Source organism: Dermacentor variabilis, chromosome 7 (genome assembly GCF_050947875.1).
Source record: "Dermacentor variabilis isolate Ectoservices chromosome 7, ASM5094787v1, whole genome shotgun sequence".
NCBI classification, from domain to species: domain Eukaryota; kingdom Metazoa; phylum Arthropoda; class Arachnida; order Ixodida; family Ixodidae; genus Dermacentor; species Dermacentor variabilis.
This window is the reverse complement of record NC_134574.1, coordinates 57,800,321-57,827,882: the sequence shown is the minus strand read 5'-3', so window position 1 is coordinate 57,827,882 and position 27,562 is coordinate 57,800,321. Positions and strand designations below refer to the sequence as shown.

The following is a 27,562-nucleotide window of genomic DNA, read 5'->3' as shown; positions in this document are numbered from 1 at the left end:
CCCATAGGTTGGGTCCTTCGACAAATGACTGATATCACACACGATATTTCCACCTGGTGTTTTGAGCTAGAAAACGGTCAGCATAACGTGCCCAGCAAGAAAGGCGAAGAAAGCGATGAAGTGAAAGATCCCGCGCCAGTTGGAGAACAGACCCTTCGTGTTTGTCGTTTTTCGTGTCTGGCGGCTGGTACTGTTGCTTACGCTTGCCTTAGCGCGTGACAAACTGGTGGAGGTGCGGGGTAATATAATCTATGCACCAAACCCCTCCGAGCACCAGGAGCTCCAACTCCGTACCAGTGGTTACGCCTGTACAAGGCGCCAGCAGAAAGATCCGTGGACAAGTCCCTGAGTTTGGACTCCTCCCAGAGAAAATGGCAGTTCCAACTACCCCAACCGCTATGTAAGACACAGCGCCGATTCATTGTACGCTACTCAATCCGCGAACGCAGAATCCTATCCACAGCGCCATACATGAGGCTGTGTAAGAACGTGTTGCCGTGTTCAACAAGTAGGATGACGCAGACAAACTGAAAAACATATCTTTTTCTGCTTTAACGATGACGCACATGTTTGGTATGGGAACCATGCAGATGGTCTAACTTCATGGGCAGAATTCAAACACCGTATTTTCGAGAGGTATGCGAGCCCTGATCACCGAGCGCAAGTTGAGCGTGATCTCCAGTCCTGTAAATAAATTCCGAAAGAAGGTGTCGCAATGTATGTCGAGGACATGCCGCGTCTGTTTGGACGAGCGGACCCCAGCATGTAGGCATAAAAGAAAGTGCGGTACCTGATGCGCGGAGTGAAAGAGCAGCTGTTCGGTGGCCTTCCGCGCAGTCCTCTCAAGATTGTGTCAGAATTTCTTTCCGAAGCCGTCACCATAGAACAGACTCTTCACCAGCGGGCACCATCACACGAACGCCAAGTGAACGCTGCCTCCCCTACGGACTACTTCGGAGCTCCTTGGGGTCACGTTGATTTATTTCAATAGCTCATTTGTTCCGTAACCCGCGAAGAACTCCAGAAACTCTCGGTACCCTCACAGCCGACGCTCAGCTCCTTGTCCAGCGTTCTCCGTGACGAAGTCCAGCATGAGCTAAGAAACCACCCTTCAACAGAGAAGCTCGACCGCTAAGCACTGGCCGCCGCCGTATTTCATATTCTCAAGCTTTGAGGCAACATGCCGCACCTCTCTCCCCACTTTGCACAGCGTGCCGGGCCATGCTACAGCCCGTGCAAACGGCCTCGTACTACCAGGCCCACCGACAGGGCCCAAGGAAATCACACATGTGGCGGGCACCTGATCGCCGTCGCATTTGCTTTCACTGTGGCGAAGCTGGGCATGTCTACCGACAGTGCGCCTATCGACAGCTCTGACTGTGCGTATTCTTAGCGAACTGGCTAAGACATAGGCTCAGCCAGCGTCCTCCTGAAATTGAAGAATACTTTACCCAGCAGCGCGGATCCCCATCAGCTCGACACCAGTCACGCTCCCCTTCGCTGCGGCGGTTTTCTCCGACTCGCCGTACGTATTCGAGCGTGGTGCAGGGTCGGTCGCCCAGCCCTCCGCAGGGACAGCTAACCGCAGCGGCCTTCCGGGGCGAGACCGCTCAGTCTGGACGTCCTCAAGGACCCCTACTGACGCGTACGCGGACCGACGGTACATCGATGACGACAGTACCTGCTGATTACGGAAGAATTTCCTTAAACATTCCGGCACTGCTCGGCGGTCGTGAATTGACTGCCTTAGTGGACACTGGATGGAATTATTGTATAATCAGGGAAAAAGTGCCACGCTTCTGAAGAAAGTGACGACGCCTTGGAATCAGGCGCCAGTTCGCAAAGATAGCGGGCACATCGTCACACCACTTCGCATGTGCACGGCAAGAACACAGATTCGCGGCTCTACGTTTGTTGGCAGCTTAAGCATTCTCCCTCAGTGTTCTCTAGACCTAATCATCGGCATAGACCTTCTCAAGGAGCACCAAGCTATCATCGACATTCGACGACGCCTCGTCACTTTCTCGACAAAGAGCGCCGCAGCGACGACCAACACCATCCAACCTCCAGTATCTCTTCGCGTCATCGACGACGCAGTCACGTTATCACCGCGTGCAAGTGTCGTGCTTCAAGTGGCACGTGATAGACTCTTACATGGAGAAGCGGTCGCAGAAAGCAATCGCTCTCTCCTGCTTTCTCAAGTCGTTTGCGTAGCAAGAAGCCTTATTGATCTCCATGATGGCCACTGCGAGGTTCTTGTCCGGAACTTCAGCTACGAACACCGGCACCTTTTCCCCGGTACTGCCATCGCCTACGCCGACCCAATCGCCATGTCACTGAGTGTTTTATTTCCGAGGCAATCGGGACTGCTGGAGCACCTCTACGCGGCGTTGACATTAGTCCAACGCTTCCTGAAGACAACAAACAACCCTTGCGCGAGCTGTTGCTCGAGTTCCACTCTTGCTATGCACGGTCGTCGAAGATACGTCAAACATCTATTACGAAACACCGTATCATCACCTATGACGATGTCCTCCCCATAAGGCAACAGCCTTATTGTGTTTCCCTGACCGAACGACGTGCGATTCAAACGCAGGTAAAGGAAATGCTTCAAGACGGCGTAATACAGCCTTCATGCAGCCCCTGCTCATCGCCAGTCGTTCTTGTTAAAAGGAAAGATGGCAGGCTTCGGTTTTATGTTGACTACCGGAAGATAAACAACTTCACAAAGAAAGACGTGTACCCGTTGCATCGCGTTTACGATTCTCGGGACAGGCGAAGTATTTCTCCTCTATCGATCCTAAAAGTTGCCACTTGTAAATTGAAGTAGATGAGCGGTCCTGCGAGAAAACTGGTTTTGTGACTTCGGACGGCCTTTGCGAATTCAGAGTACTTTCTTGCGGCCTCTGTTCTGATCCAGCCACATTCGAGCGAATGATGGATACCGTTTTCCCTGACCTCAACTGGAAAAGCTGCCTCGTTAGGCACGATATTATATTATGAGCCCCCGGTGGGCGTAAAGGCTGTGGCCGCAGCCATGACCCGACCACACCAGTTCTTCCAGAACAAGGTCTGAGGTGGTCGTGCCGCTTAAGTCTATGTAGTAGGGTTTTTAATTATCGGATTGCGCAGTTGTAGAAGTCGCGCATTAGAAGGAGTCAAAGGCAGAGATGACAGACCAGAGCGCTGAATAGAAACTGTGCAGTTTCTACATATGGTGGCGAACTACATATTTGGGCTCACGAGGGTCTGGACACGAATTTAGGGCACATGCTCCTTTCCAAAGCATAATACTGCTAAAGGAATCTGAATGCTTGGGTACCGGCCTGGGTACAGTTGTGCCCGTTCAACAACCGGTGGATGCCCGGCCGCACAGGGAATCCAAGCTACAACCTTCCACCGCCAAAGCGCTCGCCCTATTACTAAGCCATGCTTAATTTATCGGAATGCACAATGGGCAACTTTCAAGCGTTTATATCAAATTGAACCGCCATATTTAACCTGTTCACTTGTCGTGCTCCTATAGTTCGCAGTAATTTAGTGCGTATGGTTGGATATAAATACCTGCTTTATTATTTTTCTTGTTTTTATCTTCGTATTTACTGTACGAACAGGGCACCGATGTGGAGGTCGTTCGACCCACACTTTTTCTTCGGGGGGGGGGGGGGCACAGGCAAGCTGCCCAATAGAGGGGATCATGCCCTATTGTCCTATTTGCTTGATCCACGTCTTCTTAGGCTGGCTCTCTTTTTCTTCTGTCATGTTTTCTCATGCCTGATCCTCGTCTCGTTAAGCTGATTCTTTTTTTCTCCTATGAATTTCTGCCCTTTTACCGCTGCTGCCTAATTCCTTCTGTGAAGGCTGGCAGTAATTGCGAAATAAAAAATAATATGCGCGTATAATCAAATGCAGAAGAAAAGGACATGTTTTCACTTGAGCAGTCAAGATACGACAATTAATTTCATGGCAAACATCTGCAGGATTCACTGACGCCGGTGTGACCACGCTTGTGCGTAGGAAACACGTCAAAGTGTTGACGTGTGTCTTCTTATCAATATATTTTGAAAATACCTGTATGGCTACTTTTGAGCGATCGTCTCGGTCGCCTCTGCCTTTGTCCCGTTTAAAAAAATCAAAGATTTCTTTCATCGCTGAACTATGTACAAAAGGGAACAATTTAACATTCATTCATTCATTCACAAAACTTTATTAGTGTCCTGAAGCCCGGTATTTTCAGGCCGAGGCGGGCCGCGTCCACGTCGGCACCTCCAGGCCGAGCCTTATGGCGTCATCATGGACCCTCTGGACAGCCCGCAGCTGATCTTGATATGAAGAGCTTGTTATCAACTTGTGCCAGTAAAGCCATTTTTCTTCGGGGTCGGCGAGAGTCGCGGGACAGCCCGCCAGCATGTGTCTGATGTCAATGATGCCATCGCACACGTTACATTCTTTCCTAATTTCTCTTTCGGGGTGAATTTTATTTATGAAATACGGAGTGGGGTACGTCCCGGTTTGCAGTAAACGTAGCGTCACTGCCTGAGCCCTGTTCAATTTTACGTGTGGCAGAGGGAATTGCCTACGCCCCAAGTAGTAATATTTAATGATGTCGTTGTAAGTTAGTAACTGATCTTTATGTTACCCGGAATGGTAGTGGGCGTCGGTTCGGTTCTGACCGGCACGGCAAGCAAGTCCTCGTGCCAGGTCGTTCGTCACCTCGTTGAGGTTGGGCCGAGTCTCGTCCACTTGTCCCATATGTGCAGGAAACCATCGGATTTCTGTTTTGATAGTTTCGACCTTGTCGATAATTTTAGCCGCAGTCCCAGCTACATAGCCTTTGTCAAAGCTTTGGAATCGCTATAGATGAAAGACCATTTACGGTTCCTGATGGCTAGAGCAATCGCGGCTTGCTCCGCCACCGTGGAATCCTTAGTGAAGATGGTGACGGCGTCCCGTACCTCGCCCCGGCTGTCGACCACCACGGCGGTGTAGGCCTCTTTGCCTTGGACCCAGGCAGCGTCTACAAGGGCCGCCTGTTGTCCTGGCTGTTCAATTTCTTTCAACAAAGCTTTCGCTCTCGCTTTTCTCCTGCTAACGTTGTGTTCCGGGTGCATATTTCTCGGGAGGGGGGTGGTTCTGATCGCGTCTCTAAGTTGCCCGCTCAATTCTACCTCGGATTCCTTCGGGTTCATCGATCTATTTGCGTCTGTCCCTATCGCTTTGAGTATAAGCCTGCCCGCTCGCGTTTTCGTCAGTCTTTCCTGCTGCGCCATCTGTTGCGCTTCCGCCATCTCTTCTATCGTATTGTGCACGCCTAGGTTCATGAGCTTCACGCTCGAGGTGCTGATGGGTATACCTAGGGTAGCCTTCACTAACTTTCTGATCAGAGTGTTTAGCTTGTTCAGCTCGGCCTGTGACCATTTAAATAGACCTGCCACGTAGGTGAAGTGACATAGAGCGAAGGCGTGCACTAGCCTTAGAGCGCTGTCCTCACCCAGGCCTCTGTGTCTGTTGCTTATTCTCCTTAGTAATCTGATGACTTGGTCCGTCTTGTTTGAAATGTGTTGAATGGCATTCATGTTGGTACCTCCCGCTGCTATGTGGAAGCCTAAAACTTTAATATTTTCCACCTGCCTGATCGCGGATCCGTCGTGACAGCGTAACATAATCTTGGGTTCCTCCCCGGGGACGTAGCCCCTGGGTCTTCGACCCCTGCGTCGATGTTTTAGGACCAAAAGCTCCGACTTTGCCGCCGAACAGTTGAGTCCCATCTCGCCTAGCGTGCTTTCCACGGCGTGTATGCTCTCCTGCAGTCTGGTCTCCGTTTGCCCTACGTTACCGTTGGCCCTCCATATGGTTATATCATCGGCGTATATTGCAAAGTGTATACCTTCTATACTCTCCAGTTTCCTCGCGACTCTGGTCATTGCTAGATTAAATAGCATGGGCGAAAGTACGGCCCCTTGCTGGGTGCCCCTGTTTCCCAGGTTCATCACCTTCGATTTTAGTTCACCTAGCGTGAGGCTCGCTTGCCTACCGCCCAGAAACGCCTTGACTACACTGTAGAGCCTCTCGCCCAACCCCAGCTCGGACAGGACCTCGAGGATGGCCTTGTGCTCTATGCGATCAAAAGCTTTTTCGACGTCTAGTCCCAGAATCGCTCTCGCGTGCACCGGGCTAACGTGTATGAGCTGGTGTTTGATCAGGAGCATGGCGTCCTGAGGCGATAGTCCGGGCCGGAAACCGATCATGTTATACGGGAGTATGTCATCTTGCTCGACGTATCTAGTGAGTCTATTAAGAATAACGTGTTCCATAGCTTTACCTATGCACGATGTAAGCGATATTGGACGTAGGTTATCCAGATGGAGTGGTTTGCCCGGTTTTTGTATGAGGATGGTGTTAGCTATCTTCCATTCCTCCGGATAGTCTCCTTTTCTCCACAACTCGGTGAAATGATCCGTCAGGAAAGTGATCGACTCATCGTCTAGATTCATTAAGAGTTTATTGGTAATACCGTCGGGTCCGGCTGCCGATCTACTAGAGAGACCATGGAGGGCGGCCCGTACCTCACCCTCGGTGAAATCGCGGTCCATATCCTCGCACGGTCCTCCCATGTACTCCACGCGTTCGTCGCTATCGCCCGGTTGTTCGAGCGGGAGATATTTGTCCGCGAGCTGTCTCATGACTACCTCCTGAGTCGTGCACTGGCTGACTTGATGTACCAGTTTTGTAATTGCTGTTCTCTTGTTTGACTTAGTGTCGCTCTCGTTCAAGAGATGTTTGAGGATGTTCCAACTGCCTCCATGTTTGATTCTGCCGTCTGCCAAGTGGCAAACTTCGTCCCACTGCTGTTTCACGAGCGTTCTCGAATGCTCCTCGATCTGTCTGTTTAGCAACGCTATCTTTTTCCTGAGCTTTCGGTTCAGTCTTTCCGTTTTCCATCTTTGCAGAATGGATTGTTTGGCCTCGATCAGATGCGCGAGCCTACTGTCTATGCTCTCTATGTTTTCTTCGGTCTTAATTTCTTTAGTGGCCTCCCTGAGGTCCTCTTCGAGCTGGTCGATCCAGGTCTGGAAGGACTGTCTGCCCGCTTCTATCGGTTCCGATTCTAGTCTCTTCGCTCTAACTTTCCTAAAAAGGTCCCAGTCCGTGCACCGAAAGGTTCTAGTCTCTTGTTTCGGCATACCTATACCTATGTGTATGATATAGTGGTCGCTGCCTAGATCGGTGCCCGAGTTTTCCCAACTAGCTTGTTCCGAGTTGTTGACAAAAGTTAGGTCGGGCGTAGAGTCCCTGCACGTGGACGTGCCACAGCGGGTGGGGAAAGCCGGATCGGTGATCAGGCACAGTCCCAGGTCCGTGGCAAGGTTCCATAACCCCTCACTTTTCTTTGTATTCCAAGCGTATCCCCACGCTTGGTAGGGGGCATTAAAGTCCCCTCCGATGATGAGCGGGGAGCTCTTTGCGACTGCGAGTGCCTTGTTGAAAAGTGCCCTAAAGCTTTGTTTCTTGTAGGTGGGACTGCTATAAATGTTCAGGCAGAAGATACTCTGCGCCCTGCCCTTGTGCCTTTTGAGTACGATTTCTTCGAGGATATACTCGATTTTACTCAATCCGAGATGGATATCGTGTTCGATAAAGGGTAGCTTTTTGTCAACGAGGGTGGCCAATCCCCTTCCGGAATCTTTTTCTCTACATACCGATTTGTACCCGGTTAGCTTTACTTCGTCCGCTAAAGTTTCCTGCAGCCTAATTACTTTTGGTTTGACCCCCATCGATCTAATTAATTGGCGCAGCGATGCCTTTTTGTTGTGGAATCCGCGACAATTCCCCTGCCACACACTAAAACTGTGGGCACTATCCATGATTATTGAATGGGTTAATTTTGCTGTTACCCGCGATCGATCTCTTTGGAGCGCCCCCTGACGTTCCGGAGAGCGATTTTACGCTTTCTGATTCTGACGGCAAGAATTCGTCGTCGTCGCATTTCGTTTCGAGTTTCTTGAATCGCTGTTCGGCCGTTAACCTCCATTTCCATAGTTTATCCACTTTAAAGTTAGTCCTTTCCGTCGTCTCTCTAATTTCTTTGATTACCTCTTTCAGCTCGCTGAGGACTGAGAAAACCGAGTCAGTTTCGGGGCTTACTGCTCTTTTTTCGGGGCGGGGGAGTTATCTCCCTCGCTTGGTTCGTTGCGTTGACCTACTGGTCTGGCTACTGCTACGCTGGCAGTGCTCGGCTGTGCCTTCTTTTTCAGTTCTGCTACCTGTTTGGTCAGCTCTTCATTAGCTTTACGCAAAGAGTTTACCTCCCTAATCAACTGTTCTATTCTGGCATCATTGCTTTCAGTCACCGCCGGCGTAGTGGCGCCACCAACGATTCTCACCGTACCTTTGACTTTATCCGCCCAGGCGGTCCCAACTGTCGGCTTGGCACCAGGTGTTCCATCTTCTAAGCGCGCCTGCGCTCCTCCCGACTTGGAGCGGCTTCTCTCCCTCGCGGCCGATCGCGACCGGGCGCGTTCCCTTTGCACCTGCGATCCTCCCGACTTGGAGCGGCTTCTCTCCCTCGTGGCCGATCGTGACCGGGCACGTTCCCTTCGGCGAGCTCGTACCACATAGGGTGTTTGAAATCTCTGCTTGCACGTCTTGTCTCCGGTGGGATGGTCTCCTCCACAGAACTTGCACTTGGGCGTGCAAACGTGGTCCGCTCGTGGGTTGGGGGCTCCACACCCTCTACACTGAACAGAGTCCGGCGTGGGGCACACGTCCGAGCGGTGTCCTACCCTACCACAAGTAAAGCACACATCAAATTGTTTCCTGTAGAGATAACATCTCAACAAGGTCGGCCCGTAGCGCACAAAGTTTGGCACTTTCAGTCCATCGAAGAGGACGATCACTGAGCCCGACGTCTTGATGCGCTTTGCGGCCAAAGCGAGCGGGTTGCGCTCATGCACGATATTCCTTGTGATAGTTGTAGAAATTTACAGCTTTTACCAAATTACACAAATTTCAGAATTTACACAATTTGCACATTTGCACAATAGAAACACATTGTAGGAAATGTAGAATTACTTGTAATATACACGCAGGTGTCGTTTTCAAATGCTGCGACAGGGCCGATTTCGGCGCCACTACAGTACTTACGTGTATTGTAATGTAGGCGACAGTGACGACGCAGTAAATCCTCGATTCGGAAAGTGTATTTTAAAGTATTTGTCAACGCTGTGATAGGTAGCTCGAAACATGTGTAATTCTTGTTTGCCCTCACGAAAAACAAGCAATTTTCGTGATCTAATAAAATATCCTCTACCATGCAAAAAAAGGTGGCTTTCTGGAAGTTTTTTTTTTTTTTTTGCGAGATTGGTGCTGTCTTAAGACTGTCGCCAAATACCCTTAGTTTTATCTGGAGAACTGGCACGCGCAAATCATTTGTTCTGGCGCTTTTAATAGCGCTCCTCATTTGAATGCACTTAGCATTATTTACACTAGTATGTTGTCAAAGTGGTGATTCGTTAAGATATTGCCTATAGTGTTAACACCACTTACCTGACGAGACCATTTGTAGCTTCCCAATCACGTAACATAAACAGCTGGCAATAACGAAATATTTCCTACTGATCAGGATACGAATGCGATAAGAATTAACGCGAATCCACGCATCAGTTCGTGTGCATGTTTTTCATGTAATATTGGCCGCTAATAATTCACTGTTATTTGTAGCCCCACTGTCACATGAATGTCATCAGACACTTCGCTAAAGCATGAACAAATAAAAAATCTGACAACGCCCAAGCGCTTCTTATGCCTTGCGAAGGCGAAAGCATTAATTTCCACTTCATCGTCGTTGAGCACCCGTGCAAGATATGAAATCACTCGCACTCGCGGGTAAGCGAGTGCGTTGATACGCTCGGCCGACGCTTCCGAGATAGCACAAGGCCGGCGGACTTCGATTCGAGACATAAGGCTACCTTGGCCGACTACCATGGAATCAAATGGGAACGCTCCCGAGTGAGCCAATGTAATTTTGACGTCCTCGCTTTGGTCACGCACGACTTGAAAATGGGAATTTTGGTCCAAGTAGCATAGTGCCATCAAGCAGAGTGCACTTGTCTGCTTTCTGGGAAGCGCTTGTTTAGCCTAGTTGGTAAGACACTTGACTTCTGAGCTTCGTTGATTCGAAACTCACTACGGCCAACATGTTTTGTTTCGAATTTATTTGGCGTTTCTATACATTAATTTCTTGATACCGACTAGCGATGTGGAAAACACAAAGAGCAAGAAAAGCACAGATAACAGAGGCTTCCGAGAGCGAAGGCGAGAGTGACGCGGCATCGGGGCTATGCCTTCTCCCCTCACGCAACACCTGGCGCGCCAGCACAGCAGCAGACGTTCCCTTTTGCACGCTCTGCTCCGGCGACGCGCGCACCTGACGTGGCGTCCCTGCCAATGGGAATTTACGTGCCATTTAGCTGCTACAGACGCAGGATTTTTCGCTTAATAGGCCATTCGGTGCTTGCGCATCAAAGACACACCAACAGACATCTCTCTCAGAAGCGAATGCGAGAAGCAGTTGCGAAACAAATGGTAATGTTTATTGGCAATCCAGTCGCACAATTGCCCTTCTGAATTGGTGGTTAAAAAATCTTTCCAAATTATGTACTGCATTGTGGGCTATAAGTAGGGTATGCTTTCTTACCGCAACGGCTCTCGTATGCCTTTCTGCACAAGGGCACCGTTGCTCTCACATGATCCTGCCAGGCTCGTACTTCACAATGAACTTTGCCTAAAAAGAGACAGATTGAAAAAAAGAAACGTACATTTAGGGAATTTTCGTGAAGCCTACAGTTACTCGATGTCACCCCAAGATAATCCAGCAAGTAAATATATTATCATATTAATTCATTACACCGCACTGGTACATAGAAAACGTACCAATCTCTCTAGAAGGTACAGTTGTTCCGAGAAGTAGCTGCCTACGGCTTGTGATTCTTCGCTAAATAAACAACTTAAAAAGAACTTAAAATGAATGTCGTTTGGTTCAATTTCATTGTACTTATATTATGGTCAGTTTACACACTCTGTATTATTTGCAATATTCGATGGATCTTGTTGCCATCGAATAGAAATACGTGTAAATCGAGTGAAACAGCGTTTTTCCAACACTGCAGGAAGTAAAGGTGAATTATGTCTTTCGAGGCTTGGTCACTGCACACAAGCAAGCACGGTGCGTGGTTAGCCCGTTTAGTATAGTGCTTGCAATTTGTTACAATGATACATGGAACACCCATTGTCTTAAAGAGCCTGTCTAGCCGTCAATTGATTCAGCAATTTCAGGGAAATCCGTAGCTCCGGAACTCATAGACTAGCGAAAAATTCCTGGACACCTTACACTACGTGGGATTCAATGTTATTCCGAGGACCTTGGCGGTGAATGTTGCTGGCAGCTGCAGACCTAGGATATATTTTTCCTGACTTAATTAAGAGCTTCCAGACGGCTCAACATGTACCTATAAGGCTGTACCATATATCTGCACCTCAATAGCGCGAACACATAATGGAGGAATAAGTAAAGAAATGTGTCCATCAGTAAAGGGTTTTTCAAAGTGCAAATAAACAACCTGGAGTCATCAAGAAGTAAGTTGGAAAGGCATATATGGCAAATTGCATGCAAAAGATGGATAGAAAAAAGACCATGGATATTTCCAAATTGGGCAAAAAAAATCGGGAGGGGAAATCCGCACGACGACGCAAAGGGCTGCGCGTTGTTATATGACAACGTGGCTCCCTCACTACATTAATATACCGGAGCCAATACCGCAATAGGATGAGGAGTTTTCTGCTGGATTTGAAATTCGGAAATGGCACAGCCCATTGTAATAGACTGCAACGTATTCAACCAGCAAGATCCGTAGAAATCGGCCTGCTTTCCAGAAGAGCTTGGATTCAAATAAGATGGACACATAAGCCGGCTATGGTAGGCTAGTTGACTGCTTGTTGCCGCTGCATTTTAAACGAGATATCACCAATAATCATCATGATCGATCGAGCTATAGTGTGTGTATCGTGATCGTTTCTGCGAGAACAACGACAATATGTCGCAGGGACGATGACGTAACAGCCTATTTGTTTACTACGGTGAACAATCGTTACAACATGTTATGTTACATCTTAGGGTGCTATAACGTAATACTATTCCATACTTTTCTATTCCAATTCTGAAATCGGCCCTCCGCGATTGGTCAAAAACAGCCATTTCACCTGTCTGTTACACCACGTCACGAAAACCGCGGAAGCTCGCCATCTAATATGACGTGTACACTGATTATGAATAATTTGACCAAACAAAAGAGAAATAGTTATTTCTGATTTGAAGCCTTTTCGCCAGTGCTCTCCGGCTATTGGTCAAAAGTTTTCGGGCTGCACCCACTCCACCTACCTGTGACGCAGCGTCGCAATACCGTAAAAGCTCACCGCGTCAAAGCGACGTGAATGCGTTAAAGATGCTTTGTTTTGACGAACAAAACTGAGTTTTTTTTTTTAGTAACCGAAGGCTGCCCGTTCCGAAAGCAATAAAAGATTGCTGCCGCCGATCACTCAGACCCTGGCTACTTGCACCTGCCGGAGTTCATGGGTTTATTTGCTTAAATTAAAACTTTTTGCGTGGCCGCGTAACGTTTTCGAGCTCTTTCGGCACGTTTACGACATCGGCGACGTGGCGGTGTGCCCCAAGGCGCCACACAGCAACTCCTGTGTGGGTGTCATCCATGGGGTCGACACTTCTTTCGACGCCCGCACAGTTTGAGAAAACCTTGGGGCCCCCGTCGCGGTGCTTTCATGCTCACGGAGTGGCAGAAGCGTCACCGTCACCTTCGTCGAGAACGTCGTACCTACAAACGTGCGGCTATTCAAACAGCTGCGCGCCTTTCGTGCCCGTCCGCCCCGACCACTTCAATGCGAATGCTGCGGCGTCTTCGGCCACGCCTGCGCCACCTGCTTCCGCGACGCCCGCTGCCTTCGCTGCGGTGAGTCGCATGCCACAGGAGACTGCCCCGCCGAGAAGCCACGCTGCGCAAATTGCGGTGGCCGTCACCCGTCGACCGAGCCGAGCGGTCCCGAGTGGCAGCGCGAGAGTAGGGCGGCCGTGCTGTTGTCATCTTCTGAGCGGCCCCTTTGGCGCAAAAAAGCGCTTGGGCTAGCCGGCACCGCATCGACCGAGCCGCATACAGCCGCTCCGTCTACGTCTGCTCGAACCCCGCAGGGCCGATCTTACAGTGACGCCCAACGTGGCTGCAGCACCCTGGCAGCCGCAGCTGAGCTGTCACGCGGCCCTCCAACCACTTTGAACAGCGACCCCAGAGACGCGCTAATAGCCGCTCTCGCTGCTGCACTCCGTGCCCTGCTCGTCCAGTGCCAAGCCATCGACGGCAACGTACGTCAAATGTGTGACGCGGCTCTCGCCGCGCAGAAAGCACTGCTTCATCACGACTAGGCGCGTCACCGCGCCACTAAGCGAAGGCCACCAACTTGCCCGCGCACGCCGTTCTGGTCGCCGCCGCCGCGTCTCTTTCACCCCTCTTTCAATACCCTCTCCCACTTGTGCAGCGCGGCTGAGGTGTCCTCAAATGAGAGACAGTTACTGCGCTGCACTTTACCCCAATTTTTCCTTCCCTAGCAAGAATCTCTATCTCTCTCGTAGCATACCGAAAGGCTTGCTCCCGCAGGTGCGGCTGTGGGAAACCGGTGCCTTCTCGCTTCTATAAGGGGATTGTTGTTATGCAGCGAGGCGCACGCAAATGGCAATTGTAAGTTATACATTGCAAAAGGGGAGCGCAGAAGTATTGCGGAAAAGAGGAGACCAAGGCAGAAAATACAAGTACTTGCAAGTGGGTTTATTTTGAGATACAGGCCATCAGGAACGTTATTGTGCATGCGCTAACATTCAAGATATTGAGCAAAGTTTAGAATTTAAGAATATATAATATCAAACCAGGTACTGCATGAGCTTACTATCCTATAGATAATGGTAAGTTTGACAAATATTCACCGTTTCTATTTCTGCGTTTGTGGCCGGATGGCAGCTCGCGCGCGAGCAAGTCATCTAAATGTTTTCAATGTTGCTGTACACGTGATCCACACATACACCTTGTGCTAGAGAACAATAGAATGTTAGTCTATTTCATTGGGATGCACTGGCTTAAGAGATATTATTAGGCGCGTTTGTTTCCCTGTTTTATGTGCTGTCAAAACAGTTCAGCCAGGTATCTACCTCCGTACATCAAAGTGTGTTATGATGCAATCTTATCACGCAAACAGCAACAACAACAAAAAACTACTTGTTTTCTTTTTTCTCTATATCTGCGCTCAACTTGTTCTCCTATATTTGTTCAACGTTTTGACCTGTATGTTAATCTCATGATAGTGCTTTATTTTGCTGCCATGTAGAAAGGCCTCTCACCACCTGTTCTTCACAGGAGGTCCCAGTAGATACTTTGACTATGGAACCTTCTTTTGTACTTCATACTCGTCAAAACTTTACCTACATTGAATTAATTATCCATTAACTTGTGTCAATGTAATGCTTCCAAATAATTTACAGTAGCAACCAAAACTATAGCACTCGCAAAAACGTTTACTATGATAGAACCTGCAAATTTGTATCACACTCATTCTCTTTGTCAAGAGTGTCAAATCGCTCGTTCTGTTCTATGACCATGGGGCTTGCGTCGATTATAGCGGCGTGCCCAAAGACGTTGTAATATGCGTTCAGCTGATCTCGACGGCTTCTTGTTTCCGGAAGCCACTTGAGCGTGCCAGAGAGGCCCTATAAATTTTATTCTATTATTTTCAGTTTATACCATTTCGCCACAGTAGCCGTGGTTAGATAGTCGAGCCTAATACGCGGGGGATGTCACTAGAAAATGTGTGTTTTTTTGTTATTTCTAATTGATGGCGATGAACCACGACCTAGTGCTGGGTTCTTTATATGGGTTTTCATCTTCAAAGGGGGAGGAGCGTATAGAATATAGAGATAATAAAGTGCCTTTGGGTGCACTTTGTTCCCACCACTGCTTTGCAGAAATGGTCTACCGCCAGCCGCTGCTCTGAGAGGCAGGCGAGGCCTGCCAATCAGTGAAACCTACTGGCAAAATATGGACCAGCACGCTTCCAGCATAGTGCTCAGAAGCTATACGAGAGATCCAGACGCTTGGAAGAGAAGCAACATATTGGGAAGTTTTCGGCGTGGGACCGCCAGACTCTATTTTTTTTTTTCAAGAGCCTCGTTCTGTTCGTATTAGTTTATACACAGCGAGCATATCAACCTCAAGGAACCTGTCCCAAGCAATGCACCGCTGGCCGCGGGCTGCTCGCGCCCATCTTATAAAACCGGTGGGTGCCTGGAGGTGGGGATGAAACCAGGAACCTTCCAACACCGTGTAGGAAGGCCTACCCACTACGAGACTTCCAGCCAAAAAAAAAAAAAGAACGAAAGCTTAGTTCGGTGTGGCGTCGAAATCTACAGCTTGAGGATAACTTCAGGCGATGCTGCGGTCATGCACATCGCTCTTTTACGCCAGCAGCGCAAACCAGTGGCGACTCCTCTTCGCACCGTTTTTCGGGTATATCAGCTTCTTGGAAATGTTTTCTCCACTCAATGTAAAATACATCGCACCTGCGATCTCGTTAATAAAGCCTTGATTCTCTTTTTTATCTGAACTTTTGTTATAGGTAGCGGTGCCCAATAGTAAAAATTTCTTCATGGGCTACCTTTCTGTCCTTTTTTTTTTTTGCTAGACGTGGTGCAATCGCTTTGATGTCTCCATCGACGCAAGGCAAGATGAGCTGAAAGAGGAGAATGCGTTGTAGCAATTCTTTTGAAAATCAGACTTCATTACTTCAGTTTTCGCCGAAGTGAGTAAGGGAACGTCCGCAAGATAAGGCTGAGTGCTCGTTGGCAAATGCCAAAGACGAGCCGGCAACGCAACCTGCGTAGAAGTCCAGAATTTTTTTTCTTTGAAATGCTACATGTAATTGCCATTAATTTGAAAAAAAAACTGTGTTACCTGCGCATAATTGACCTTAATAGGCAACACTTTTCCGCCCCCCTCTTTTTTTTAATCCAGTAACGCCTACTTACAGTTTTTCACCTCACATTTTACCGACTTCAGATTAACGCTCAGAAGTCTAGGCTGCTGCGGCGAAAAAGACGTTGTGGTGCAGCTACATACCCTGCGCGTTAGCCTAGTAGTGACCGTATGATCAGGGCGTCGGCGAGAACACGCAGTCGGCATGGGTGAGAAATTGTCATTAAGAACTACAAACAGACCTTCGCACTTCCTACGAAGGATTGCAGAAATGACTTTATTTACACAGAGCTTCGCAGTCTTCGATGCATCAATGACCCAGATTGACCGACACGAGCCAACTTTTTTCTTTTTTTTCTTGTCTACATTTCACTCGACAAAGCACAGATATTCTGCTTTCTGGTCGCAACGGATGTCATTACAAAGGCTTTATGATTCGACAAGTCGTTGGAACCTGCCACGCGGTACTACGTGTGAGTTACTTTTGGGTATACGGCGATGTAGAGTGAGCACCAGTGTTTTGTTTTTCACGAGCATTGTGAGCATTAAAATAGGTGCAGCTCGGAGTAAGTTACCGAGTTTCTTTTTTTGCTATCATCAAGTGCAATTTTCTGTCACGCGTTGGTGATCTGCTGTGTATGTAATAAGGATATTTAAAAAATAATACATAATAGTTAGTAGAAATAATTTTGCATCCAAGTTCTTGTGACATTTCATGAGGTGCGCTCCTAATAAGATGATGGGTTACTAACTAGCGCAATTGTCCTCTTATATGCGGTATATTGCATAAACGCTAACACTGCATTGAATAACTTTGTTGGGTGTGTGCTTGATAATGTAAACGTTCCACAGGAAAAAAAATACTTCATAGTATCAAGCACAGTTGTGCGTATCCAGGGGCCATATAACGTAAAACTATTCCAATGTGTTTTTATTCCAATCTCCGGAAGTGAAGTTTGCGTAACCGCCGACAAAAGCACCGGGCCGTTACCCGCAGTTTTGTATGAAAAGACCAATCAAATTCTGCCCTCGATTATAGGAGGTTACTTTTGTTTGCTTAAAAACGAATATCATTGCCTAAACTGAGCAGGTTGCCTTATCTAATTGGGTGCGAAGAGGCGAAGAGCAAGCTCAAGGGGAGAGGGATTCGATGCGGCTGAGCCAGTGCACTCAAAATCGATAACAGGATGAAGAGGGTGGTCCCGGCGTCTGCGGTTGGTCCGTTTTCCCTCACTAGCTTGGGGTGGCTGGTCAAAAATCGCGGCGGCATGCAACGGAAGGTTAAAATTGCAGCTAAGACAGATCCTCGTCAAAGAGTTGGTAAAGCAAGGTCGTAAAAGTCCCCAAAGTGCTCGAAAACGTTGCATGGCCACGCAAGAAATTTTATTGTACGCAAATAAACCCACGCTCTCCGGCAGGTGCGAGTAGCCAGTGCCTGAGCGATCGGCGGCGGCCATGTTTTATTCTTTTCAGAACGGGGCAGCCTGCGCCTATTCCGAAGAAAATTTAGTTTTGGTCGACATATTAATGCATCTTTAACGCGTACACGTCACTTTGACGCGGTGAGTCTTCGCGGTTTTGTGATGTCGCGCGACAGGCATGTGAGGTGGGAGCAGCGCGAAAATTTTTGACCAATTGCAGAGGGCTAACGGCCAAAAAGCGTCCAATCGCAAATAAGTATTTTTGTTTTGTTCGGTAAAATTATGCATAATCAGCGTGCACACGTGATATCAGATGGGGAGTTATCGCTGTTATCGCCTAGTTACCGATTGGACTGTTTGATCGCAACTTATCTCCAATTCTACCATCCTATAACAGTCCCTGGCATGCCTCGTAGCAGCCGCAGTTCTTCATTTATCCAACGGATGATGAAATGCATAAATTCGCCATATATTACCCGTGATATTCGAAGAACCACAGCTGAGCTACTGTCCGCTGCTTAGGCAATGTGTGAGAAATGCATCGCCATGGATATATGTAACGGTGCTATGTAGCATATCAGTGCGCATTTTGCTATAAAAGCTCCAGTGACTTACATCTATCTACGTCAGTGCGGCCACGTCCTTTTTCATTGGGAACCGTAGCTCACCGTGAATTCTGCACCTCATCTTTTCTTGCTTGGTGGTGCATTTTCTGAGTACGGTATTGCTGAGTCAGTATTTCAACGGACTTAGTCAGTTCGCTGTGGTGCTGGCTAATATGCATGGCAGGTGCCACATGTAAGAGACATGTGTCCGGCATGCGACGTTCTCCTTGACAGGCCAGGTGACTACACTACAAAAGGCTCGAGCATTTTTTTTATTTCTTTATTTTCACTTGCTACTGTTGCGTCAGTTTAAGTAATACTTTACAGATACGACCACAACCGCCATGGTCAGGGCTATAAGTAAGCCATGTTCTTTTTAAGCTTTGGTTGTTGCAAAACATCAGAAGTAAGAAGATCACGCGGCGCTTTACAAGAGAGATGTATCACCCCGAATACGTGAGTCTGTGCAGTGAAGCGCATACCAATGCGGGTTCTCATATAAAGTCTTTCTTCTGATTTTCGCGTATTAGTTTACCGTATTGTGAAAAGAGAACATGTAGGCGAGAAGAAAATCAGTTCACATTGAGCGCATGTGCATGTATTAGGTAGGCACGACTAATTTCTCACGTGAATGCAGTGAAAATCTAAGCTTGTTGCACTGACCTTTTTAGCTTGTGTCGAGACGGTTATATACTTATAAATGCCAAAACTTCGTTCTTTCGCGTTCGTTCCAATGTACAGCGGAAGTGCCCAAAGAACTTGCTCGGAAGCCCTGTACTGACTGAAAGATACCGCTAGAACATATATAGTCTATGTAAGAGTAAGCTGAATTCGAATCTAGTTTAGCTAGGTAGGTTGATGTGGAGTGTCGATTAGAATTGCTACTATATTTTGTACGACAAATCTATAGCTGAAGAAAAGGTGCCAGCCGCAGCAGCAAATAAATGATTCCCGGCGAGTTTACATTCTAGCTTGTTCTAACTGAGCAGTAAAAATCGCAAAAATATAAAATAACTAAGCATCAAGTGCTACTGAAATATGAGCTGTATGCGTCTACAAGAAGTCGGTTGTCCGCTTGCGATGTTGCAATGCGCACTGGCGCAAACGAGAACGAATAATATCAAATGAAGCTCTCATTGTCATATATTCCGGATGCATTTGTTTGCATTCACTCTTTTGCTTTGATATCTAATGTACATTATCGGACAAATATTTCTAGCTCCATAATATTGTATGCGACAAGAATTAGTGTTATAATAATAAAAAGACAATAATGAATTCAAGAAATCTTCTATGCCTATAGGTACAAATAATGCTATTTAAAAGTCGGCTGCCATCACAAATATCACATTTGGATATGGCAGATGGATATCAACATGGAAATGAGCTTACCAGCCAGCACGAGGAGAAATACAACGCAGTGCTCCTTTAGTGTCCAGAAATGTAAAGTATAGTCAAGCCCTCGTTGTGCTAAAAAAAAAATGAAATAGTGTGGAGGTTGACATACTAGTATGCTGCATGTGCGTCCAGAGCCGCGCGTTATGTTGATATATTATTCGCAATGGCCGTACTAAGCATTTTCTCTTTACGTCACAACGTTAGCGAGAACATATTCAAATAGCTGCGTTTACAAAAATTTTATTTCATAAAAGAAATAACTATAATATTCCTTACACCTGTGGACGATGGACGCGACAACCTCCCTGGCGGTGACGGCGAGTCACTGTACTACGCGCGTGTGGCGTAAGCACCGGGGATAGGTGAAATATAACGGGGTTGTGACAGCTTTTGTCTGGAAAGCGGTATCTGAAAGGCTCCCTGCGAGCTGGCGGGCACCTTCGGAGATTGGTGTTACTAGAAAGGTAGGCCAATACTGCGGCAAGGGAAGGAACTCGGTCCATTGTCTGCAGTCTATCGTGTCGCGACAAACGCGGCGGCCACCGCTGGTCTTGTGCTATACATTCTGGATGCCAGACATTTCGCGGGGGACTCGCAAAGCAGCAAACATTATTCAACTTCCATGTTCGCAAGCTCGCGGTGAACAATACACTTTATTATGAGGATCCCTAGATGGACTCGAGTAAATGCTATACAATGCGATAGGAGTGATTGCCTCGTGATCAGAGTAGACAAGCCATGTTAGAATATGTGCAGAAGGCGATGGCTGCTTCATCGTGCGGATGTCGCAAGTGGACGGTGCAGCCGAGATGAGTAGCCAGATATGCATTGATGGCGGCAGCACTTGGCCTTTATAATCTATGGCCATGTTTCATAATGGTATCCAATGTATGTAGTTCCCTGGCAATTTCAACTAGTGTGCTAAAGCGAATAATTATAGGCACAATTAGCAAACCTGATTATCGCTATGCTTGGATGTTGTGCTTGATTTGTCGTGCAAGTAATGTCTCCGTCGCCACTTGTACACGTCGAATAGTGCTACGACCTCCCTGCGAAGTTCACGGTTTGGTTCCCACCTGTGACACGATGTATTTCAGTAAACTTTATAACAATTTTTTTTAAGATTTCTATATTTCAATTAAAAAGAAACAATTTTAAGCGCATGCATTTTATGGTTTGAATTTGTCATGGCGTCATATGATTTGGTTCGCTTTGGCAGCCACCTGTAGCATTGTTCCGCCGCGGTTGCTTAGCGACTATGGTATTCCGCTACTAAGCAAGAGGTCGCGGGATCAAATCATGGTCGAGGCGGCTTAATTTCCATCGGAGCGAAATACCTAACTACGGTGTGTCTCATAATCAGATCAGGGTTTCTGCGCGTAAAGCCATCGAAAACAACACACCCGTGGCAGATTGTCTTCGCATTACCCGTTAGCTTCCACTAAAGGCTCAGTTACTAACGTTATGCTTTCTTGCGTTGCATTACCTGCTGGTATTATATGGTTAATATCATACGATTATATATATATATATATATATATATATATATATATATATATATATATATATATATATATATATATATATATATATATATGTACTCCGTACACTTTTTTTATGCCATACAGTTTTTGTTTACAAGCCTTCAAATCACGCCGTGGCAGTCGTACCTGAGAAGGATCAAGCGGCTGTACGGCATGACACCAGGCAGTATTTAAAACAGAAGTCTCTGAACACTTTCTTTCGAGGGAGCCCCGCTTCCTGGCGGATATCAAATTCACAGGCGCAGCAAATGCTTCTACGTAAAACGCACTGCTCGCAACGTCCCTTGTTATGTCACACGACCTCGGTAAACCGTCTAATGCAGAAACCGCACCACAGTCACTAGGAGTGGGCCACGCAGCAGAATAAGGAATGTAAGGAAAAGAATTTGGCTGGGCTCAGGAGAAAAAAAAAAGACTCACGCACTCGCTCTGCCCTAGTATGGGAGAAAAGAGAAAGAAAGGAAAGACAGTAACTTGCGGACGCTAGTTGGGGCATAAGACAGTGTCTACGTTGGCAGTGACGCTCACCTCATGTCGGCAAGTCAACCTGACAGTTCGATTCATCCTTTAATAATGCACCAAAATAATCATTTTTTTGTGACAGCATCCTCCAATAACGGTGAACTACAATTTGTTGTGTAAAACCAAAGTACGCACGTGGCCTGTCGATGAGCCCTTTAAGAACCACCGTGTTCCTCTGGATCGTTTCGATTTATGTTGCACTTAGTGCCTATAGCGCAAAACCACATGGTAGCGGTCAGGTAAGATTTCGTATTGCTAGGGGAGTCAGTTCCGCGATAAACTAGCATCATTTAAACAATTTTCTATAGCGTAATCAGACCTGACACATTTGGTAGTTCTGCAAACACAATACTCTTGTGTCTTGTGTTGCACAACTTTCTCGTAACGAAATCTTCTTTATATTACTTGATTTGCATAACATAAAAAGCCAACAAACTCACCAAGGACAACACGGGGGAAATTACTTGTATTGACTACTTGAAATAAAGAAATTAAAAATAATAGAATTCAATGTCGATGAGAGAACAACTTGATGTAGGTGGGGAACCATCCCACGTCTTCGCGTCACGCGTGCGATGATGTAGCTATTTTGCTACCGCGGCGCCGTTCTCCCATCCACTTTCTGAGGTATTTATGTGTTACTACTAGAACTAGCCTTGGGAGTGATAGTCAGCGCCACCACTCACAAACCTTGGCGGCGGATGTGGAACATCCTTTCTGCCGCAGGCGCCACGAGTACGTGATTTCCTTTAGGGGGGTCGGGGTCGGGGTCGAAGGCAACTGTTCAGTAAACCCTTGGTTTGTTTACTAGTTATTTCCACATTATTTCCACATGATGTTGCCTTGAGCACACAGTCCTAAAATATCACCTTTTACTACACGTATATCTCTACTGCAGATGGGTGACATCACTCGCATCCAAATGGCTTATGCATAAGCGCCATTTGCCATAATAATCAAACATTTGTACTCAAGGCCGTGAAGCCAGCTTGCAAAAACGCACACAGTAACACCTCACACAAGCATTGCGGAGACTGCGAAATGCTGCCTAACTTACTGCTGCAACAGGTCCATGTAGAAATATATTTGCGTCATGAGTAATAAACCAAACTACATTTCATTGTACTCCAACACTGCGTAATCAGTCAGTACACATTTGAGAAGTCTAAGGCCAACCCAGGACTCCCACGTAACAGAACAGCTTCTCAAAAACAGTGAGCAAAATACAACAGCCCACGATGGAATAGGATACATATATGAGTGCTTAGAGCTCTAATAGTCAGCACTTAGTCAGACCTTTAAAAACATGTTTCCTTCGATATTTACAGTGGCAGACATATTCAACTTACCGAGGTCAGGGCTCACCCGCATAACAGGCTCACGTTTTGAAGAAATCAATCTTGCGTAATTTCGCTCACTTTTCCTGGAAGAAAAGAATATGGTATGCAAGCACAAATGTAGGACACTTATTTTAACATCAAATTTTCAAATACATTTCAGTCAGCCACGTTTTTCTTTTTAGTTTAATATAGGCCTGTACTATATGTTCATCTGTTTTCGTACTTGAATTAGTTGTGTGTACTGTAGATCCAATAATATGTATTAACTTGCCTTTGATTAGGAGAAAAGCAGTCGTTATTTAGGTAGTGAATCATTACAATCGAGGGCCCTTTATGACGAGAATAATACATAAGCGCAGTCTATCATAAAGTAGTGAGGTACAGATGGTCTCATCTCACCGTTCGCTTTCACGAATGCTAAGAGAGCGAGCCATTCTAATAAAGTAATGCTGTTACGCAACACAAATATCATAAATATGGGCTCCAATAATATGAAATTCCATTTACTAATGTTTTTTAACAGTTTGCCGTATTTCTGTAAAATAAACAGTGCTCTTGCAGATGTGTTTTCAAACGAGTAGGCAATTACTTGAACATCTTTTCGCGTTTTCAGAATGCCTGCTAAGTGCAGAGAAAGCATTAATTATGGGCAGATTCTCGTAAGGTAAGCCCCTGATTTAGTCATATACGTAGCCTGGAATTATTGTTCGCACGCATCTTAACTGTGCAAATTACGCATAAGTGCAGTGACCCTTACGCTAAGCTTTCGATGCCTGTGCCGGCATTGTTTTCTGTACATCGGTTGGCTTGTTTATTGCCCAGTTAAGTCGGCTGCTTGCAAAGACTGCAGAACAACCAATTCAACCAATCCGGGAGATGGCGTTATGAAAACTAGGGTCGTTTTGGAGACGATGTAACCGCAATCTGGGGCAACAGAGAAGACGCTAATATAAGTTAGGTTTAAAACACGACCTCTAGGAGATGTATCCTCATTACAAGTAGCTTCCGTATCACGCGGTCAGGAAAAGCTTGGTCTACGGGAGCTGTTTGTATTACCTGGACGAAGCAATAACTGGAGCGTGTATTTGGACACCACCTATTCTAAACTTCAGCGGTGGTGGAATGGGTTTAAGTAAAGCTAGGCCGATCCCGGATATGGTGCTACCAAAAGTAGGCTGGCCCCAGATATATAGCAATAGTTAATATGGTAAATCCCGGAGATGGTTTCATCAAAGCCGCGCTGAACATGGCGACACTTTAGTAGTCAACTGGGAAATCAGAAAACAATGCAGTAGTCAACTGGATGACGAGGACATAGTCCAACCAAAACTGCAGAGGTCACAGAGATGGTGTAATAATACAGTGGACAGATCGATCCCTGTCGAGCATGTTTCCAATAAGTAATTGTACAGTGCTTTATCAAATTGCTTGAGTACAATACGCCTTCACCGCTTCACAACGAAGAGGCAGCATCCTGGCGGATAGCCTGTATAATCAGTATTTCAAGTCTGACGTCAACTAGGAGCTTCAGTAGAATTCTGTTCCTGTAAGCAAAACAGTTACGCTAAAATATACGTTTTGACAAATGCGCTATTCTTAAAAAAACATCAACAGAAACTGGCACTTTGTTTCTTTAAAAAACAATGGTAGAAGACGCTGTTTCCTTAGCAAGTCTAAAAAAACTGAGGCCTGTGAGAAGCGCTGGCGCGCTATATTTAAAGATGGTTACCTTTCTTTGCCTAAATCAAGAACTCCTATTCATAGGCAGCCTAACGACAAGGTCCTCCTGCATGAATGGCAAAGTTGTTGAGCTCTCCATGCGTTCGTTAAGCCTCTTCGCAGGAAAGCGGCTCCTCTGCAGGAGCATCGTTTCGAACAATCAAACCTGCATCTTTCTTCCTTCCTGTAGACTGCACTGAGTGTTTTTATGCCTTTTATTTAAACTAAGAAGAACAATAACAAAATATCAATAATGAACACTCCTATCGAATGTCAAGAAAACGCAAAAGTGATACACGTCGCATTTAAATTTTGGAAATTCGCCCACCACATGCATAGCTGATTTTAAAATTCGCAGTTCCGCCGGAAAGATGAAGCACTGATTGCGAATGCACATTAGTAGAAAGCTATACGAAGTATAGCCGGACAGGCCGCCATTGGAATCTGAACCTGGCAACGTTTAACGTTAGAACGCTATCTAGCGAGGCGAGTTTAGCAGTGGTATTGGAGGAATTAGAGGGTAGTAAATGGGATATAATAGGGCTCAGCGAGGTTAGGAGGACAAAAGAAGCATATACAGTGCTAAAAAGCGGGCATGTACTGCGTTACCGGGGCTTAGCAGAGAGACGAGAACTAGGAGTCGGATTCCTGATTAATAAGGAAATAGCTGGTAACATACAGGAATTCTATAGCATTAACGAGAGGGTGGCAGGTCTTGTTGTGAAGCTTAATAAGAGGTACAAATTGAAGGTGGTACAAGTCTATGCCCCTACATGCAGTCATGATGACCAGGAAGTCGAAAGCTTTTATGAAGACGTGGAATCGGCGATGGGTAAAGTCAAAACAAAATACACTATACTGATAGGCGACTTCAATGCCAGGGTAGGCAAGAAGCAGGCTGGAGACAAGTCAGTGGGGGAATATGGCATAGGCTCTAGGAATAGCAGAGGAGAATTATTAGTAGAGTTTGCAGAACAGAATAATATGCGGATAATCAACACCTTTTTCCGCAAGCGAGTTAGTCGAAAGTGGACGTGGAGGAGCCCGAATGGTGAGACTAGAAATGAAATCGACTTCATACTCTGCGCGAACCCTGGCATCATACAAGATGTAGACGTGTTCGGCAAGGTACGCTGCAGTGACCATAGAATGGTAAAAACTCGAATTAGCCTAGACTTGAGGAGGGAACGGAAGAAACTGGTACACAAGAAGCCAATCAATGAGTTAGCGGTAAGAGGGAAACTAGAGGAATTCCGGATCAAGCTATAGAACAGGTACTCGGCTTGAACTCAGGAAGAGGACCTTAGTGTTGCAGCAATGCACGACAATCTCATGGGCATCATTAAGGAGTGCGCAATAGAAGTCGGTGGTAACGCCGTTATACAGGAAACCAGTAAGCTATCGCAGGAGACGAAAGATCTGATCAAGAAACGCCAATGTATGAAAGCCTCTAACCCTACAGCTAGAATAGAACTGGCAGAACTTTCTGAGTTAATCAACAAGCGTAAGACAGCGGACATCAGAAACTATAATATGGATAGAATTGAACAGGCTCTCAGGAACGGAGGAAGCCTAAAAACAGTGAAGAAGAAACTAGGAATAGGCAAGAATCAGACGTGTGCGTTAAGAGACAAAGCCGGCAATATCGTTACCAATATGGATGAGATAGTTCAAGTGGCTGAGGAGTTCTATAGAGATTTATACAGTACCAGTGGTACCCACGACGATAGTGGAAGAGAAAATAGCCTAGAGGAATTCGAAATCCCACAGGTAACGCCAGAAGAAGTAAAGAAAGCCTTAGGAGCTATGCAAAGGGGGAAGGCAGCTGGGGAGGATCAGGTAACAGCAGATTTGTTGAAGGATGGTGGTCAGATTGTTCTAGAGAAACTGGCCACCCTGTATACGCAATGGCTCATAACCTCGAGCGTACCGGAATCTTGGAAGAACGCTAACATAATCCTAATCCATAAGAAAGGGGACGCCAAAGACTTGAAAAATTATAGACCGATCAGCTTACTGTCCGTTGCCTACAAAGTATTTACTAAGGTAATCGCAAATAGAATCAGGAACACCTTAGACTTCTGTCAACCAAAGGACCAGGCAGGATTCCGTAAAGGCTACTCAACAATAGACCATATTCACACTGTCAATCAAGTGATAGAGAAATGTGCAGAATATAACCAACCCTAATATATAGCTTTCATTGATTACGAGAAAGCGTTTGATTCAGTCGAAACCTCAGCAGTCATGGAGGCATTACGGAATCAGGGTGTAGATGAGCCATATGTAAAAATACTGGAAGATATCTATAGCGGCTCCACAGCCACCGTAGTCCTCCACAAAGAAAGTAACAAAATCCCTGTAAAGAAAGGCGTCAGACAGGGAGATACGATATCTCCAATGCTATTCACAGCATGTTTACAGGAGGTATTCAGAGGCCTGGAGTGGGAAGAATTGGGGATAAAAGTTGATGGAGAATACCTTAGCAACTTGCGATTCGCTGATGATATTGCCTTGCTTAGTAACTCAGGAGACCAATTGCAATGCATGCTCACTGACCTGGAGAGGCAAAGCAGAAGGGTGGGTCTGAAAATTAATTTGCAGAAAACTAAAGTATTGTTTAACAGTCTCGGAAGAGAACAGCAGTTTACGATAGGTAGCGAAGCACTGGAAGTGGTAAGGGAATACATCTACTTAGGGCAAGTAGTGACCACGGATCCGGATCATGAGACTGAAATAACCAGAAGAATAACAATGGCAGGCATTCTCAAATCATGAACAGCAGGTTGCCACTATCCCTCAAAAGGAAAGTGTATAACAGCTGTGTGTTACCAGTACTCACATATGGGGCAGAAACCTGGAGGCTTACGAAAAGGGTTCTGCTGAAATTGAGGACGACGGAACGAGCTATGGAAAGAAGAATGATGGGTG

General features: G+C 46.5%; 1 protein-coding gene across 3 annotated transcripts in view; it reads right to left on the bottom strand.

The window, feature by feature from the left end:
* LOC142587462 (uncharacterized) overlaps positions 1-27,562 on the bottom strand; it is a 182,471-nt gene that overhangs the window by 128,603 nt on the left and 26,306 nt on the right. For all 3 annotated transcript variants that reach the window (XM_075698505.1, XM_075698503.1, XM_075698504.1), the window contains exons 3-5: positions 22,922-22,995; positions 19,501-19,578; positions 10,697-10,783 (exon numbers count right to left, since the gene is read on the bottom strand). In XM_075698505.1, coding sequence (XP_075554620.1) covers positions 10,697-10,783; positions 19,501-19,578; positions 22,922-22,995 — 239 coding nt within the window. The remainder of the gene's footprint in view (positions 1-10,696; positions 10,784-19,500; positions 19,579-22,921; positions 22,996-27,562) is intronic.